The sequence below is a fragment of the Falco biarmicus genome, chromosome 2, assembly GCF_023638135.1.
Source record: "Falco biarmicus isolate bFalBia1 chromosome 2, bFalBia1.pri, whole genome shotgun sequence".
Classification (NCBI taxonomy): Eukaryota; Metazoa; Chordata; class Aves; order Falconiformes; family Falconidae; genus Falco; species Falco biarmicus.
This window is the reverse complement of record NC_079289.1, coordinates 72901502-72920120: the sequence shown is the minus strand read 5'-3', so window position 1 is coordinate 72920120 and position 18619 is coordinate 72901502. Positions and strand designations below refer to the sequence as shown.

The window sequence follows — 18619 nt, the reverse complement described above, 5'->3', positions numbered from 1 at the left end:
CATTGAAGTACCAATTGCCTTCATGTGACCAGGGGAGTGTGCTATCACCTTACTGTTTCAAGTGTCCTTGCTGTCTTCCCACTTGAATTTCAGAGAAGACTCTGCTAGTTGTTAGCTTTCAGAAAGACCAGGGATCTCTCTTCCACCACTGTTAGCACATGGTTTCTTTTTGTGTCTTCTAGAAGAGCTGCACCTCTGGTACAGTGAGCTGTTCAGTGTTTGCCTGCTGCCAGAGTAGTGATAAGGGGAAAAAAAAACCCCACCAACCCCAAAATTCTATAAGTATGTTAACAACTTTTTTGTAGTATGTGAAGTACTATATTTAATATTACTGAAATCTGTTCTACTTCTTCAGTAGCTGTATGAACTATTAATTTGGTGTGTGTTTGTTCCTCAAGTTTTGCTCCTCTCTGCATGATGAACCTGTTTTTCTTCCCATTGAAAGACTGAGCTGCTTTGAGTTGGCTTTTACTCTTACATCAATACAAGTAGAGGAGATATATTTTGTTGTAGACAGAATTCTTCTTTTGCCTCAAAAGTGGAGAAGCAGACACGCTTGCTGAAAAAGACAGAGCAACAAATCTGAGCAAAAAAAATCTGTCAGCTTAGGGTTGCTGTAATCAAGAACAGTCCTGTGTATTAAATGCTTCTGAATGTATCTGATACTTATTCAAAGATGAGGGGGGTATCTCTATTTGGGAGGGGGCAGGATGGGGGGGGGGGGGCAACCCCCCCCCCCCCACACACACACCTGAAAAAACCAAGACACACAATCTAAAATGAACACTAAGTATATATCCCTTCCCTGCTGGCACTTGCAGGAAAACATGGCATAGAGTAAGGTATTACTTCAAAGAGGTGGAGCCACAGTTATGCCATGGATATGCAGCAAAAACAGACAAAATTGACTGTTGAGAGAGGAGACCTTGATTCTTAAGTTTGTCTTGATGTGATGGAATTGATGTTTTTCAGCACTAGAAGTGTTCTGTTTTCCATCTAGCATTGGTTGTTAGCGCATAAAAGTGTTCTTCATAAATACTGGGTATAGAGAAGCCAAAGGGTTTGTTTTTTGATCCCTTAACAAATGACTTAACGTGACGAAGTTTACCAAGTTGCACTGCTTCCCCCTGCTGGAAACGGCTCTCTTCTTCTTGATGTCCTGGAGCACTTTCTTGCTTGCAGAAGCTTGTGGATTTACTGGTGAGTTATTGGGATTCAAGCACACGGAGACAGAAGTCCTGTCCATCTTAGCAGCCATTTTTCCACTTTCTCATAGAAACTTTACTATGAGAAACATGATGTTGGTACTTAAAGCTTTTTTTACATTCCGTACAATGTCACTGAAGGTGCAGCTCACTGTGTAACAAAGGCTTTTAAGACCAGTGGTTTTGATTCAAACACCACCTCCCCAACCTGGAATCTAACGCACTTGAAAATAAGGTTCATAGAATCTCAAAGTTAAGGATAATGTGTAAATATAATAGATCTTGGGAAGGGAAAATATGTTGAGCTCACACAGTAAACGGGCTGATTTTTACATGTGGTTTTGTTCACAGGTGTGGTTGCTGTCCTCTTCTGTGGAATTACCCAGGCGCATTATACCTACAATAACTTGTCAGTTGAATCGAGAAGTCGCACTAAGCAGGCAAGACTCTTTCACCTTTTACACAGTGTACTGCTGTAGTACTTCATATAGTATTGTTTTTGAAAAGCATCTTTTTGCTTGGCCTTTAACATGTGATTGTTTTCTCCCTAGCTCTTTGAGGTATTGCACTTCCTGGCTGAGAACTTCATATTTTCTTATATGGGTTTGGCATTGTTTACTTTCCAGAAACACATATTCAGCCCAGTTTTCATCATTGGAGCTTTCGTATCCTTTTTTGCTTTGTGTGAGGTTTCTTTATTAACTAATGTGCCTGAAAACTTGTGGCTTCTGTTGGCTTTACCAAATAGAGGACGGTGGCTGATCTGAGTTACCCTGATGCCTTGCAGGTGCAATTATTTTGAGAACAATCTTTGCTTTTCCCTTACATCAAAGCCCTAAAGCAGGGGTCCTCAAACTATGGCCTGCGGGCTGGATACGGCCCCCCAGGGTCCTCAATCTGGCCCCCGGTATTTACAGACCCCCCAACCCCCCAGCAGGGGGGCGGGAAACCAAGCAGCTGCAGATGGCTGCCTGCCACTGCATCCGTGCGCTGGCCCCCTGGTTAAAAAGTTTGAGGACCCCTGCCCTAAAGCCTCTGTGCTGCACAGTTGTTCCCTCTGTACCTGAGCAAGTGCTAGAAATCTTATAATTTCAATAGATAAATAAATTAATGTGCTTTACTGTATGTCTTGGCTATTGACAGCCAGCAGCACTTGTGTTGCTCTTCTATTCTTTGGAGGCTTAGAAAAGGATCAGTTTTTCTCTTTGCTTCTAACGATCCCCCTTGAAGTAAGCAAACAAACTTCAAGTAAATAAAGAGGATTGTGGGTGAAGAGATGGTCTTTGAGCAATGCCCCAAAGGTGTAGAGGTCAGGATCACAGGTGATGGGAGAACTGAGCTGTAGTGCTAGACCGTGACATGAAGGGTACACGCTACTGCAAGGTGCTGCTGTTGGAGATGGGCATCCAGTTCCCTTGTTCCTGGCTGACTTGGTACCTGGCTCTCTAATGCCCCAGAACTTGAACACTTTTGTAGTAGTCGCACTCATGTAAGCTAGGAATCACTTGACTCTTCTCTGCACACTGCCTCTGTTGAAATGGCTTATGTAACTATTTATTCACTATATTCCTGGCTGCTTGAAACTTCAGAGCAATTAAGGGTGCATGAAGCAATGGGAACTCATCTTCCAGTCTTGATTTCTCTCTGCCTGCTGCAGGAGAGGAGTAGGGCTATTGGCAGTGGAGATAAAACAACCCAGTGAAAGGACGTACAAAGATGGCCTAATCTGGAATGTACTTCTTTTCTCTCCTTCTTTCTACTGTTTTCTCTCATCTCTGTACTACTTCTAGAGATTTATCACATTTGTCTTGATTTTTCATTTGGTCATTTAGTTTTTTCTGAAATAGTAATGAATTTTGTACTGTGTCTCTATGTCCGTTCTTCTGACCTAAAAAATGCTCTAGAGCCCTGCAGCTACTGGATAAAGACAGGAACAGAATAGTTCATCTTGTATGCTAAGCATAGTAATTTTTCATCTTTACTGTGGCCTTCCATCTTGTCACAGGTTATGCTATTTGTCTTAGGTTTGTTTTTCAGTATTTACTTTGTTCCTTTCTCTTCCTACCCACCTATCTTTTATTACACTTTCCACACCTTTTTCTACCACTGCACTTAACCTCTGTTGCCTCTTGAGTGTCTTTCTGCCTTTGTGAGGTGGGCAGCTAGTACTGGCATCCACGTTTTGCCTCGACAGCTACTGTCCCCATTAACACCTTGTGGTGGTGAAATTTAGAGGCACCATTAGCTGTTGAAAGAGGAAGGTTGGACTGCAATGGCAGAGCTAAAGCCTCAGCATCATTGACAAAATCTTGCATATGTTGGTCGTGTATCATCACACATGATATGGCTTCTGATGTCTGAGTTCTGCAGTCCTCAAAAGGACTGCTATAAAAGTTGTTTGGAGTAATTACACAAAGCTTTTTGTTCATAGTAATAAAAGAAATCTTAATCTCCTAGAGACATAATTTCCTGCAGACAGTATTGCTTTAGTTATGGCAACAACCCAGTGGTGTCTAGAGCTCTTAAGTGGTTTTATTCCTTTTCCATAAGAGAGCTATTTCATTCTTCTGATGATGTTATCCCAGCAGCAAACGTTCAGTGTTTGGTGGGCTTCTGGTTGTGTTGGTGTTCTATAGGATTTCAGCACATCACTCTGGTTTGTCCCCAAGTGTTCCTTAGGTGATGGAGGGTGTATTCAGCTTGCTTGTTCTTCACTGGAACCACGGAATGTTTTACACTACAGTAAGGGAGGGAAGGAGCTCAGCACCTACTGTAATGAGTTTCTGCAGTACTCTTTTACTGCTTTTTTTGAACTTCATTCTAGTGTTCACAAGTGTTTTTTGGATTTATCATCTTAGTAACTCTGTACTCTGTAGTGCTTGCCAGCCAGTAGGAGAGTTTGCCTCTGCAGCAGCTATAATGGAGAGGCTACTTGCTGGTCTTATGTTTGTTTTCCTTCTGTACGTAGGACTGCATTTCTGTTGGTTTGAAACACGTAATCAAATGGGGGTGGTGATAGTTGTTTAAAGTGAATTTTTGAAGTAAAGTCATCTTCATTTTTGCAATTGATATGTGCATTATAAAAACTTGGTTACATTAGTTAAAATCTGCATTCTGTGCAATGAACTTTGTAGGCACATAACTGGTGAAAGTCTGTTTTATGTAGACAGGGATAACAAGAACACTTGGTATCATGATGTAAACCTCTCACTAAAACAGAAGCTTGGTGTCAGAGCCAGGTACTCAAGGGTGCATACCTCAGGAATGTGTAATCCTTAACCCTCAGCTGTGAACAGATTGCAATCTTTTTGGGCAGAGCTGCACACATCTATCCTCTCTCATTCTTGTTGAATCTAGGCAGAAGGCATAAGATCAGCTGGAACTTTCAGCACATGATGATGTTTTCAGGTAAAAGCAAAAATGTTTGGAAAAGCAAATATTATTTTTAACTTATAAGCAATTTATAGTACTGCCTTCTGCTTTTATAACCCACGACCATGCATCCTGAATAGAAGACTTAATGGTCATTGCAGCATACCGTCACGGATCTTTCAACCTTCATGGAAAGTGTGTCATGTCATGGAAGAGTAATATCTTGAAATGCCAGCTGCTGGCAGCAAGCAGTCACCTCATGTTGGGAATAGAGTATTTTCATTTGATGTGCATCTGAAGGGGATGGTGGAATTGGGATGTATCTCCTCCAGAAGGTTATTTCTGGCTGAGATGGCATACATGTCATGCAGAAAAGATAACTGCTGAGAAAACAGATATGTATTTATGGATGCCCTCTCCCACTTAGTTGAGAAAGTGAGGTATTTGACTTAAACTTCCTTATGATTTCTGTCACACAGATAATTTAAGTTTGTCATTTAAAGCAAATAATAGAGTGTGCATCCTCAAGAAGTGCCAGGGATGCCTCTATACACAAGAGGGTGTAAAGAAGAGGGAGCCAGGCTCTTTCCAGTGGTGCTCAGTGACAGGGGCAGTGGGCACAAACTGAAACACAGGAGGTTCCTTCTGAACATCAGAAAATACTTTTTACTGTGTCAAAGCACTGGCACAGGTTGCCCAGACAGGCTGTGGCATCTCCATCCTTGGAGATACTCAAAAGCCATCTGGACATGGTCCTGGGCAACCTACTCCAGGTGAACCTGCTTGAGCAGGGGAGTTGGACCAGATGACCTCTACAGGTCCCTTCCAACCTTAACCATCCTGTGATTTCCCCTGCTTAAGAAGTCTGCAGATGGCCAAATGTCATGGCTTGTCCTTGCTGGTGGATTTTCATAATCAAGAGCAGGGGAGGGGGGAAATACAGTCTGCATGTGAACATGTTATTAACTAGAATATTTTCCCAGCTGATAAAACTTCAAGAACTCGTGCTTGAGTTTTGGAACCAACTGGAAAAGTGTGTGTTTTCATTTGGATTCAGAGAGCTGCTTGATCTCCATATGTTTTGCTGTTGTCTATAACTTGTTTGTTTCTACATTTATTTCCTGTTAGTTTCTGGAAGTACTTATGCTTTTTCTTAGCAGGTGTGGATTCCGTAAGTTACAGAAAACTCCCAGGGCAAATTACATTCTAAATCATCCCAGGGCATAATTTATCAGGGAAAGTGAGGGAACTTAAATTTGCCAGAGCTCAGTGCTTTCTGTCTGTCACTTTCTGTGTGTGTGGCAGGGAGGGAGCAAGGAAAGATGCTGTGTTATTGCGGTTGCACTTCTGAAGCTCTGCTATTTCATTATTTTGCATAGGTCTCAGGGGAGCCATGGCATTTGCTCTGGCTATACGAGATACTGCTACCTACTCACATCAAATGATGTTCTCAACAACCCTTCTCATTGTCTTTTTCACTGTGTGGATTGTTGGTGGAGGTACAACTCCCATGCTGTCATGGCTGAACATCAGGTCAGTATGCAACTGTGTTCTGGGGAAACGTCACTTTTCAAATGGCAACTGTGCTGTTCAGGCATAGTCCTACAGAACTTGTTTGATGCTTGCTAGAGGTGTTCTAGGTATTTAGAACAGTATGTTTTATAGAGAAAGGTGCTAGTGCAGGCTGGTGAAGAAAAGGTACTGATGCTGCTGGGATTCAGCCTAAAGTTCTCTGACATGCTGCAAGGAGGTATCTAGGTCCTTGTCAGCCCAGTAGGATATGGAAGAGTGTGGCCTATTTTGAAAGAAAATAATTCATTTATCTAGTTACATATAAACTTTTCTTCCTATGCTAAGACATTTCTCTGTCTTTTGGCTCTTGATAATGGCCCTGTTATGTTTAAGTTAAATGAAGTCCTTGGTGGTGCTAAACTGAATGCACTTTAAACATCAGGTTTGGAGAGATGTTGTCTAAACAACCGGGATGAATGGGATCCTGCTAGTCTTCTGGGTGTGTTTTCTCCTGTTTTGAGGAGACCTGTGAAAACAAGTTTGCCTCTAAATTCTGGCCAATACTTGGTTCTTTTGGTCTGCAATGCATTCATTCATATTTGAGGATGCTTATCAACAGAAGTGCTAGAGAATCATGAATCATTGTTAAAGACCACATAGGTTATCATTCCATGAAAGTTCTGGCAGCTGGGGGAGGAAATGTAAAGAGAATGGAATTAAAACAATACATGCTGTACAAATTTTTCAGTGTGGATTTCATATGTAAATTATTTATGCTTTTTGACATTTGAAAGCTTACTATATCTTGCTTTCTAAATGAGCTAACCAGAATTTGTACCCCGTTGTCTTGTGGTAGGATAGGAGAAAACAATCTTGGGAAAAACCAGTTTCGGTCTTTGGAAGAACTAATCATTCTTAGGGACTGGGGCTGCTTTTGGAAAACCTGAGTGAATTGCATGTGGCAACTGGTAGCAGGTGCTTTCTAGGTTAGCAAAAAAAAACAACAAACCCCCAAACACAAGACTCCCAGAAGTGCTTGTGAACCTTTCTCATTGAAGGTAGCATGCTTCCAGCTGGAGACAGGTATTTCAGCAGTGATTTACAGTATCTCAGGTCTGACTAACAGCAAATATTGGGAAATCACAGTTTCTTTTTCTGGTGCCAAATGAATCCATTCCTGTCCTTTAAAACTGTCTTTAAATGCAAGTTCCAGGTGTTTGGCTAGCACACCAGAAAGAAGCATCACTTCCATGTAGTCGGGCTTTCTGAGGGTTCATGTTGCTAACAAAAGGTAATGCAATACCTAGTGTAAAGTCAACAACAAAACCAATTCTAGTGCAGTTGTCATTAATGATTGTGGGATGCCACATGCTAATGATATTCCTAAGCTCAGCCTGACCGTTTCTTTTCCCATGTGACAGCTGTGTAGCAATTTTAAAAACATACTTGGAATCAGTGCCATGTGCAGCTTTTCATTTGGCACCTCTGACAAAAGAAGATTTCTGTCTGATGGTGGTATACAAGGAGCAACTGTACTAATACACCTCTGCAAGCAGGGCAGGCACAGTGTCTGCATAACTGGCAGTATGCACAGACTGTCTAAGGTGTGGGGTGCCAGGGAGTGGGAGATGAGTTCAGGCCAGCAGTGAAAATGCTGCTTGCAATGGCTGAATGAAGTATGCCAAGATCTGCCTGCAGCCTCTCTGATGGCTGATGTGAGGATACCCCTTGTCTGATCTCCCCTTGAGTGGTTTCCAAAGCATCTTCCAAAGCGTGGCTGCAACCAGGTATTCACAACTGACTCCGACAGGTCTCAGCATAGGTGCTGGCATCCTGAGCCTGCTGCCTGCACCTCTGCTGTTGAGGGAGTATAGCTGGGTGTTTCTTTCAAATCTTGTCGTTCAGCCATGGACAGGATGTGCTGCTAAGTGAAGAGGAGCTGTGTTCAGTCTGCCTGTATCAGAAGGCAGCTTCTGAGTGTGATCAACCATTACCTCTGCCACAGGGCTCTTTAAATCGTCAGCAGTAGGACAGGACTGAACTTCAGCATGTGGTCCAGCTCCTGACCAACTGGAAAATAGTTCTGAGGTAACAGCTTTCCCCCCTGCGTTGAGCCTAGGAAGCAGTTTATGGAAGCATCCAAGAATATGCACTTACTCCTTTAGCAGGACTATATGTGGTTCAGTAATGAGATTCCAGGAGCCTGGCTCAGTTTCTCCTGAACAGCTAACACCATATCCATTCCAGGCCTGCCCTTCGGGTGCGCTATACTTGCAAAAATCATTAGTAACCAACAAGACCCAACAGCTGGAAAGCCTATGATACCATTCTTAGAGCAGTAGCTGCCAAAAGGCAGTTGGCCAAACCATAGTTTTGAGTGTTCAGCTGTAGTTTTTGGGGAGACTTACCCACCCTTGCTGGTAAGCAGTAATTCTAACTGTCATTTGTTTGGGATGGTTGGCAGAAAATAAATGGTTAACTTCCCTATTAAGTGAACAAGGGAACTCTACATAGGAAGCATTTTAGAGAACTGCATGGGTCTGCCTGCAGCTGCCTAGATAAGCACTGCTCTGTTAATGATGGAGACGGCGCTTTTGAGACCACATGGAATCAGATTTGTGCCAGGAGGTGGCAGCTGTGTGCAGCTGATGGAGAACTAGAAACGGCGCTGGAAGGACCCTCGGTGATTGAGCCCTTTCAGCTGGAAAGCGAGAAGTCCTGTCTGACCTTGCAGATTTAAGAAAGGAACAAATTAGTTTCCAGCTGAATTTTAGAAATATGCTGCTTTATCTTTTCCATCGCTTGATACCTCGTGGAAGAGGTAGGCAGGAGGAGATGAGGATGAGATGCTGCCTCAGTGCCTTGTTCAGCAGCACTGTGTAGTGCTAATGCAGTACTGAGGCTGTGCAGTAGGTAGCTTGTGCCTGGGGTGGCCTGGCATGCTTTCTGAGCCTTGGCACCTGCCCATTAAGTTAAATTGCAAGAGGCTGGAAATAAGTAATGGTCCTATACAGGATTGTTTAGCAGAAAAGATTAAAAGATAAAAGGTGGTTTGCTTCCTGTGTAAAGTGAAGGGACATAGGAAACTAATGCCATTTAGGTGTGGGCTTAAATGTCAGGATTTGTGTGGGCTCCTAAAAGTCCAGTTCTGGTGTGAAGTTAACACCAGTTGTATCCTGGTTGACTTTGGCCTTTGTGGAAGGAAAGATGGAAAGCCTGTCAGCCATTGCAAAGCCCTCATGAAGTAGGTGGCCTTGCTGCAGTGTGAAGGTGAGGAGAAAACAAGGGCCTATTTTAACAAGGAGTTGACCAGGCTGACTGACCCTTTAGGGTGGTTTAGCTTGCCTGGTCATTGTGTGGCGGTGTAGGGTTACTGTAATCCTGTGGGTGCTGGTCTGCCCATCAGTGGGGTTCTGGGTGGCCCCTTCAATATTTCCTGTGGGCTGTGGTGGGCTGAGCTTCTTCCCCAGGAACTGCAGGTGCATGTCTGTTGTACTGGGCAAGTCAGAGGAGCTAAGACAGATGTCAACACCAAGGTGTTTTATTTAAGGTAGTGCCTGCACAACTGAAATAGAACAGTACCAGAGAGCTGACTTTCAAACTTTCAGCTGGCTTGATACCGCTACGTTGATGGGGAGGCAGTTGTGTGCATGCAGGGGGCAATGCCTACGGAAACCCAGAGTTGCTTTGCATGTGCCTTTGCCTCTGGCTGCACCATTAATTACATAGCAATGGGATGCGTGCTTTGTTCTTTACTTCTGGGAAGTAAAGAACTTCTCTCATGATGTGAAATGTGTTGTAAGTAGGTAAGGAATGGAGAGGCTAACATGAAAATTAAGTTCTGGTAAAGCAGAAAGCAATATAAGGAGGAAAATAGGCAAAAATGCAAGCTGCCCCTCCTTGCTCTATTTTGAACATCTTTGGTAATCAGAAGAGCAGATATCTTTCCAGATAAGGTATGTTACCAGTGTACCAGGGTCCACTGATCAGGCTTAAATGTACAGCTAAGCAGAGGATCTATGGTTTGTAGCAGAATCTTAACTTCAGTTTACTGCTCAACTGGTTGGGAAAGTACAGTCATGACAGCAAAATCCAACGAAAAAATAATGAGGTCTTTAGATGCTTTTTGGTTTCTGCCACTTGATGTTGAGCAAATTAAAAATCAACACCAGAAACTGGAGCTAAAACCACAACATCATGTGTTTGAATTTCTTTGCTGTCTATCAGTGAGACATACCCAAGCATGTGAGTGGTAAACAGTTACACTTTTCTAGCAATAGGGTTTTGTTTTTTTCCTTAAAAACTAGGGCATGACTTGGATATTAAAAATATAGTCTCATCCTTTGAGACTAAAATAAAGAAACAATTTCCTGTCTCAAGTTTTAACAATTTCAGCAAACTCGGGAGCCCTGTAAATCAAAACCGCTGGCAAAGTTCCTCTTTTCAGAAAAGTAACTGACTTACTATTTCATTTATCTTTCTCAGGAAAAAAGGGAACTCCTGGCATTTGTATTGCAAAATAATGTTTTTTTCCTTTTTTCATTAGAGGTTATTGACCTGGTTCTTTTCACATTGAGTGAAGCAACACGTAGATTAATGGCTTCCTTTCCTTCATAGTCTGTTTCAAATGAGGAAGTTCATGTTTATTTTAATGAAGTAATTTCAGTTATACCTAGCAACCTTTTTCTAAATCTTAAAGCATTAGATCTTTCAATTTAAAATATTTTAGGTATTTTTCTACCATTTGCACAGGCAATGTCAACTTAAATATTTACTGCCTTATGTCTGACTCTGCAAATACAATCTTTTTAATAGTTTTCTATTTAGTGATTGGGTTTTTTCTTTAAACGAGCAAACTGAAAAATCTGCAAACACTAACTTTCACATAGCTCCTATGTGACCTACTGAAGTATCTGGGATGGTTGTAAAACTGACGGCTTGGTGGCAGTCTCAGGTTATACTCTACTATCTTACCCAGGGTGGTCCAACAATAAAATGTGTATTTCATAAATACCATGCCTCAGTGTGCTGTGGCGGCAGGAGGCAAGCGTTGATGCTGGGATCCAGCCTTGTGTGATGTTATGGACTGGAGTGGGGGATGTCTGATAGGAGGTTACATCCTTCTGTTTTGCAGCCAGTTTCCATTATTCCACAGGTTGGATCCTTCACTGCATTCTAGCTGCTCCCTGCTGCCCTTGAAAGCCAAGGCACTGTCCCTTACCCTCTATTGTGGGGTTTTTCCTTTCACCAGATCTTTTTCTGCACTGTTTTCTCAAGTTGTCTTCCCCAATCTAGTTTCTCCTGTCTTCTTCCTTCTTTCTCAGTCTCTAGTTTCTAATCATCAATCTTTAATCTCCCAATGGAGGTGCAGTGCAGCCTCCAAACCTCCAGTCTCACCCCTCTGGGCCTTTCCCTTGGTAGGAAAGTGATTGCTTCTTCTTGTGGATGTCTGGAAGTAAGCATGGGAGACGTTTCCTTGTCTCTGTTCTTGTGCTCTGAAACACAGCAATTCACACCAGAGGGAAAGTGTGGGCAAGGCCCAGACCCCATAGGAATTGTGTTGAAATGTATCTAGAGCACACGGGTGATAGGGGTTTAACTGCCATGCTCTGGCAAGCCTCAGCAGGCAGTTTCAAGATTCATTATCTAGTTAGGTCAAGTAAAGAAATACCCAAAGACATCCTAAACCCAACCTGAAACAACTTTTCCTAATTCCAGGAGTTTGGTTGTTTTTTTTTTTTTAGTGATTTGGGTTTGTATGCTTTTTTTTAAACATGGTGATGGTAATGCTTTTCTTCTTTAGCCATCTTCTAAGAAACAGTTGAACTTTTCCAAAATAGCTAAAATTTTCCAAAAATGCTGCACTTATTAGACATCTGGGAAAACTTCAGTATACTGACTTGGCAAAGATACAACAAAGAGAAAGAAATCATAGAAAGGAAGTTATTGGGCGGTTTTTAATTTTAGTTTTTGCTGCATATGCAGTGTTGGAGCAAAGCGCTCTGACCTGGAGTGTATGTTGGTATGGGAGAAGAGCTGTTGAACCAGGAATCCAAAACAAATCTATCCAAAGTCTGGTATTTACCTCTGCCTTCAAGGATTAGATGAGTGCATACTCCTCATAGCGCAACCTTAAATATTTGGTATGTCAAGATGTCAGCCTGCAATCAGGGTGTGTACACCTGCTCTTTGTGAAGCGAGACCTCTATGAATTTCTGAGCATCTGGGCTTTTATTTCACTTAAGGAATATATAGTTCATGTAGCATGCCTTTGTGGAAAAACAGCAGGGGGAAAAAACCCACAAGCTGCAAAGGGATTTACATGGAAAATATTAGAAACCAAACATGCTTTCACTTGTGTTTTGTTGTTGGTTTTTTTTAAGTACAACTGAAAAAGACAAAGTAAGGAGTAAAAATGCTTTGCTATGACTCAAGATCAATTATGTTAAAGATAGCTAATAAACAGTTAGTTAAACCAATGGAGTGATTTAGTATGTATTACCAGTTGTTTTGGACTGCTCTGAAACTAGCCATTTATTGATGGTCTTTTTCATCTATGCATAGCTTCTTGTGATTACTTTCTCTAATGACTTTGTCTCTTTTGGATGATGTACAGGTCCAAAGTGGTAGGAATTGTCTTAAATCATCTCTGTCTGTGTGTAGCAGCTCTCTTGAGAGCTCTTGAATCTAATTTTCTGGGGGAGGTAGCCTGTCATGAATGCAGGTGTTTTGCCAGCCTGAATCTGAACAGATGAAGACTATCACTGGATCTCTTGATCATAAAGTTCTGCTGTTAATTTTTGTGAATTTTGTCACTTTATTGTTGTTTTGCAATTCTTATTCTTGTATGCTTTGTCTTTTTTGATTGGGTAGGGTGTTTTTTGTTGGTTTGTTTTGCTAGGGAGCTCTGTAAAGCTACCATCTCATGAGCATTTTGTTACTCACATTGCATTCTTGTACTGTACCAGAGTTGGTGACCATGTTCCATCGGTGGAAGAGATGAGTGAAAGCCGCTGGCTGTATTTCAGGTGACACTGTGCTTTCCTTGATAGCAAATTAACCTGGTGCTTGGCTTTCTTCATCTTTGTAACACTGTGTGCTCTTTTTCTAAAATATGGCATGCTGCTGCTGCTTCTCCTTTTCTACAGAGTGCCGTTGATGTTCATTCCTCAATTCTGAGTCTGTTCTCTTCTTCTGAACTGGGAGAGCGTGGATCACACATCATGTCTTTAGCTTAAAAAAACCCCACAAAACACCACATCCTTTAACTCTGTGTAGGGGTAATTAATGAAGCAAAACTAGCATCTCTGGCCTGGGAAGACTTGAAAGCTGAGAAATCATGGATATGATCTTATGATCCTTAATCACACAGGTATTCTTAAGCATTCCTTGAGGTTATTTCATACAACTGTTCAGGTTGGAAGGGACTTCATAAATTATTTAGCCCAGCTTCTTCGGGGATGTATTTTAAAGACTAAGGGTTATCACGTTGCATTGTCGGAGGATGCTAATAAGAGCACGGATAAACCAGAATCCTAATCTTCTCTGGTTGGTGGTCTCTAGGACTGATACATGGATAAAGAAAGAAGAAAATATGAGAGAAATCTCTTAACTGGCATCTATAGAGGAATGTAAGTGTGTATACATATATATGTACCTATAAAGTGTACAGAACATTTATGTAAAGAAAACTCTTTGGGGTGGGGCAATGATAAGTTTTTCATGTATCCTGTCACACTAGAAGGTTCCCAGCAAACTACTAAATTTGCCAGAGATGCAGTGTATTAGCTTGTATGGAGAATCTGAGATCTATTATCTGTTACAGTCATTCTTGGCTGTTGCCACAGTAATTACATATGCTGGAATGTATTAAAGCCTGGTATTCTGGTAACTTGTCATTTATGTGCTGCAGGGCCTTGGAAGGGGTTTTGAAATATTGGAAGAAATGGTTCCACCCATTTTTAAAATAACATAGTGGAAAACTTGAAGTAGTTCTATCTGGTGTTTTTTTACCATTCCTTTCTGTACGTTTAGTTTCCACTTTGCATTCCACATTTTGTCAACAGTTTTCTACAACATTGTTTATATTAATGATTTATACATAGGCTTAGCATTTGAGGGATCAAAACTGAGTAACTGGTCTCCTATGTGTGGTGCTGGAGTTGTAGCTGTAGAATAAGGACCGAGAGGGTCAGGAATCAGTTAAGAGCAGAAACATAGTGCTTTGATATTGGGTGTTAGTAGCTCAGTAGTAGTCCCTTTGCTATTACAAAGCTCTTAGAGCATGAAAAGCCTTTTATGCCTTAAAAAGAGGAAAAAAAATAATTAGGAAGGAGTGAAGAAATATACTTAAATTGGATTAATTTTTGCTGTAGCATATTCTAGTCTACAGATTCCAGTAACCTTCCTAAAGCTGAAATAGATGGCTGAACTTAATGTATTACTGAAGTCTGAGTATTGTACTGTAGTGAAGTATTAAAATATCTATCAAATACCGAATTGATGCCAATGGAGTAAATAGATGGGTTTTTCACAAGTTTTGGGATATGTATGTATTGTTACAGCTGAAAGACTGCTCATTCCTCATCTGACATCTGCTTTTTGAGAGTTACTTATTTGAATTGCTACTGTACCCCCTCAGGAAATCCACATGCAGCTGCTGCAATGGACTTTCAGAAAGGATGGAGCGGAAAACAAAGATGCTTGCTGGCATCTGGACTGCCCTGGCCTTGGCTGTTCCGCAGCTGATGTACCCCTCAGTCCCCATCCCATAGGCTGTGCCTCCTCAACAAAACACTCTTTTCAACCAGAGCTCACTCACCTGCCTTGCTGCTGGGGGGTTTGAGCAAAACACCAGAGTCGTTAGCAAGGCTGCCCTCTCTGTGCCTCTGATCTCTGAGAGGGGATCTGTGTCAATCAATCCAGTAATAATTTTTCTTAATTTAAAAACTGGTTAAGTAAATGACAACTGATACTGGCATTCACAGCACGTATAAATTACGGGAAGCTTTTTAAATGTACTTAAGGTGTGAGATTTTTTTTTTCTCTTAACTACCAGAAAAAAATTATGCTTAAAACTTACATGCATCAATTTACTTGTACTTTTAATTATGGAAGCAAGTAAGGGTGAAGTAACTAAATGTTTTCTGTGCTTCACTATAAAGGAGGTTGGAAGAGACTTGACTGGGTTTTGGTATTGTTTTGTTTCAAGTGACGAAAGATGAAACTTTCTTATAAATTTGGGGGTGGGGCCTGCAAAAACATGGCACTTGTCATGAGACCAGGGTGTACATACCTTGAAACTTAAACAGGCAGAGTTGCTATGAAAAAATAAAGCTTCTTATACAGTTAATGCTGGAGTGAGGATAAGATACACAGTATGCTGGTTGAAAGACACAGAAAGTACTTGTGGGAATTCAAAAAGCAGTATATTTTGTGTTAATCTGTGAACTGGGGAACACACTTTGAAACATGAACTTAATAAAAAGATTTATAGAAAAGAATTAACTAGAAATACTCATAAATTTATTTGAATAATAACTTTAAAAAAATGGTAAGTCTGTGTCAATGGACTATTTAAATATTGAAAGAAATGTCTGTAGTAAGAATTTTTTTCCAAATGTTGAATCATGTTAATATAGAAAAGCTCCCTTTTTCTCTTCAGCACAACAATGAACCCAAATACCTGGCCTATGATATACTATGACTTTTCACTGAACTGTATAGTCATCCTGCTTTGGTCCTCCACTAAGCCCCCTTCCCCTGCTTAAGGGCAGTTAAAACTCCCAAAGCAAATGCACAACCTTGGAAGTCAAGTAAAAGCTGAGACATTCTGAATTGTGTGGTTTTCTTACGTACTGTAAAGTGAATGGGTAGCCCAGTGAGTTGAAACTATTTGAGGAATGTAAGCTATGTTCATCTTCTGGAATGAGCTGCTTGAACTCCCTGTTCATACTGCCAGCTGCACAGCTAACGTGAGTGTATTTGCTCTGCACAGTGCATTGAACCTCCCCAACATGCAGCTGGAGTTTGGAAAGCCACAAATCTTTCTCTTTTATTTTTGTGTATTTATAAAGGAATGCACAATCTAATTTATATTGCCATACTGAGTGGGTTTCCTGAGTGGGTTTCTTGTCAGCTTTCTGTATGAGGCTTCATTAGATAACTAGTTTGTCTGCAGAAAACCCTTCTTACCATGTCTTCACTGTTTAGTGATAGCCTAACCAGGAACATCTAAGCCCGTGTAACCTTTCAGAACTTGTTTGTGGCATTTATTTTAGCATGTGTTACAATCCAGTACCCAGCCTGTCTCTCCAGTGTCCCTTAAACTGGTGAAGCCTTTTAGACTCGAGGCTGGTCAGTGCCAATGAATTCCCAGGCCAAATGTGCCTAAGGGTTGGGGTGACTATGTGGAAAGAAGAAGTGATGAGGAAAGAAGAGAGACTCAGGAAAAAATCCAAGCTGATTTTTTTTTTTTTTTTGCGTCAGCACTAGCTCTTTATAAGGCTACTATGGGCTGTCTTGGAATGGCCTTCTGGATTTTCCCTGAACTACATTCAGTCACGTGAGGCCTTGGATTGGCTGTGAGTCCACAAGGATGACTGAAAACTTCAGTTCAATGCCAACTTTTCTTCTTCTGTTATTCAATTAAAAATAGAAAATGCTGCCCTGGAAGTCATTTGAAGGTGTTCCCTTTTAGTTTAATCATGTCTAGATCACCGCTTGCCTTATACAAGCATGTGTTCCTGGGGTACACAAATGGTGTGGTCTTACCAGCAAGGTTCTGTTGGTTTCTTGTAATCCTCAGGGATGTTGCATAAGCACTGTGGCTAGAAATAGCTGACACGAAGTCTAAGTGACAAAGAAATTGCATTTAACCAGCTTGGTCCCCTCCAAGACAGGGGAAATTAAGAAGTTAGCTACTTCAGACAGTATGTTTTTGTTAGTGCTTGCGTTTTCCTACACTCATTATGCAACATGGTAGGATGGAAACATAACATGTTTGAGACTCACAATCTTACCTAACATTTGAGGCTGGAGGCCTGAGTTCTACGAGGGAGCACAGATTAAGGCATGAGTAAGATTAAAACTAGACAGGTGCAACCTTAACAAATAGACCAGAAAAACCTGAACATAATTACAAAGATTAAATACCCATCTTGGACAGGAGCACTATGTGAAAGGCTGATTCAGTAATAAGATGCTTGCTAATTATGCAAAAGCCAGTAGACAGTTTCTCATTAACATATTATTCTGTACACATCAACAGTCTCATTATACAGACCCTCCCTCAGGTGGGAGGCTGGACTAGACAGACCTTGAGTTAATCCACTGTGGCTGTGTTGTCTTAGGTGAATGAAACTTGCAGCAAACTAATATTATGAGTCTTTATAAAGTATTTTTGTTGCTTCACACAGTGCATTAAAACTTGGGGGTGTGTGTGTGGCTTTCTAAAATCATGTATTTGAGCTATTCTCAGGCCTGTCTGGCAGCTAAGTTATTTGCTGTGTCAAATATTTAGGCTGGGCTTATCCTTAGTATGTGGTTTCTTGCTGCTGGACATGAGGGATGTTCTCCATTGAAGAGGATGTCACCCACAGTTCACCTTCTAAGCCAAAAATAGTATTTGCCAGTGTCCTAAAAGAATTGGCAATAAAGGTAAGCAGTTAAAGTTGATGCTGAGATGGAGTTAAAGCTGTTATCTACAGGTAGTTGCTGCTTGAGTGAAAAAGTATCTGGTTTATAACTATGTAACTGCAGGGGAATAATGGACAGCTCTTCCTCAAACTATTCTTATAATCTTTCTGAATGCAGCTTTGCTGGGTGCTTAAAGTGCTTTCAAAATGCATTCTGCTGAACTTACAGTATTTGCCACCCTCAGTAACACCACTTGCTTTGTTTTCCTAATGTTTCTGTAGGGTTGGAGTTGACCCAGATCAGGATCCTCCACCTACTAATGACAGCTTTCAAGTCTTACAAGGAGTAAGTAATGACGTAACTTCTCTATTAGGCTGATCTTATAACCGAGACAGTAAAGAACCACAGAAGCTACATGCACGGGTAAAACCTTTCTCTCCTAGCTGGCAAGTCAGTAATACATTTTACTTTGTTTTTCGGTAGGCGCTACTTGAATATTCTGTGGTGTTGGGTGTAATGCTGCAGCATTCAAATTTTTCTATGTATGTATATAAGGCATCAAAAACCTTCCCAAATTTACTAATACACTCTGTTTAACAATGTGCTTTCCTCTTCCCTCACCCACCCAATATGCTTGCTTTTAACATACTACAGCATAAACAGTCTTCCCCAAGACTGACCTATAGATAATCTTCTTAGCTTCTGTTCAATAATTAATACCAAATTTTGGCCCTTGGACTTGCTTAGAATCAAATATTAAGTTTGCTAATCTGATTTCAGCTGCTGTGTACCATACCACAACCCAGCTGGGTCTTGCCTGTACTTCCTACTACCTGTATGAGGCAAAGGAGCACTGGAAATTTGTCATTTATTTTCAGCAAACTGTGCTGTGA

General features: G+C 41.2%; 1 protein-coding gene across 2 annotated transcripts in view; it reads left to right on the top strand.

The window, feature by feature from the left end:
- The window catches only part of SLC9A7 (solute carrier family 9 member A7), an 81653-nt gene that overhangs the window by 42167 nt on the left and 20867 nt on the right, over nt 1-18619 (top strand). The window contains exons 8-14 of one of the 2 annotated variants that reach the window (XM_056329245.1): nt 1095-1200; nt 1557-1645; nt 1757-1870; nt 4502-4613; nt 5957-6110; nt 13058-13117; nt 18008-18071. In XM_056329245.1, coding sequence (XP_056185220.1) covers nt 1095-1200; nt 1557-1645; nt 1757-1870; nt 4502-4613; nt 5957-6110; nt 13058-13117; nt 18008-18071 — 699 coding nt within the window. The remainder of the gene's footprint in view (nt 1-1094; nt 1201-1556; nt 1646-1756; nt 1871-4501; nt 4614-5956; nt 6111-13057; nt 13118-18007; nt 18072-18619) is intronic. The other variant, XM_056329247.1, reaches the window with a different exon arrangement.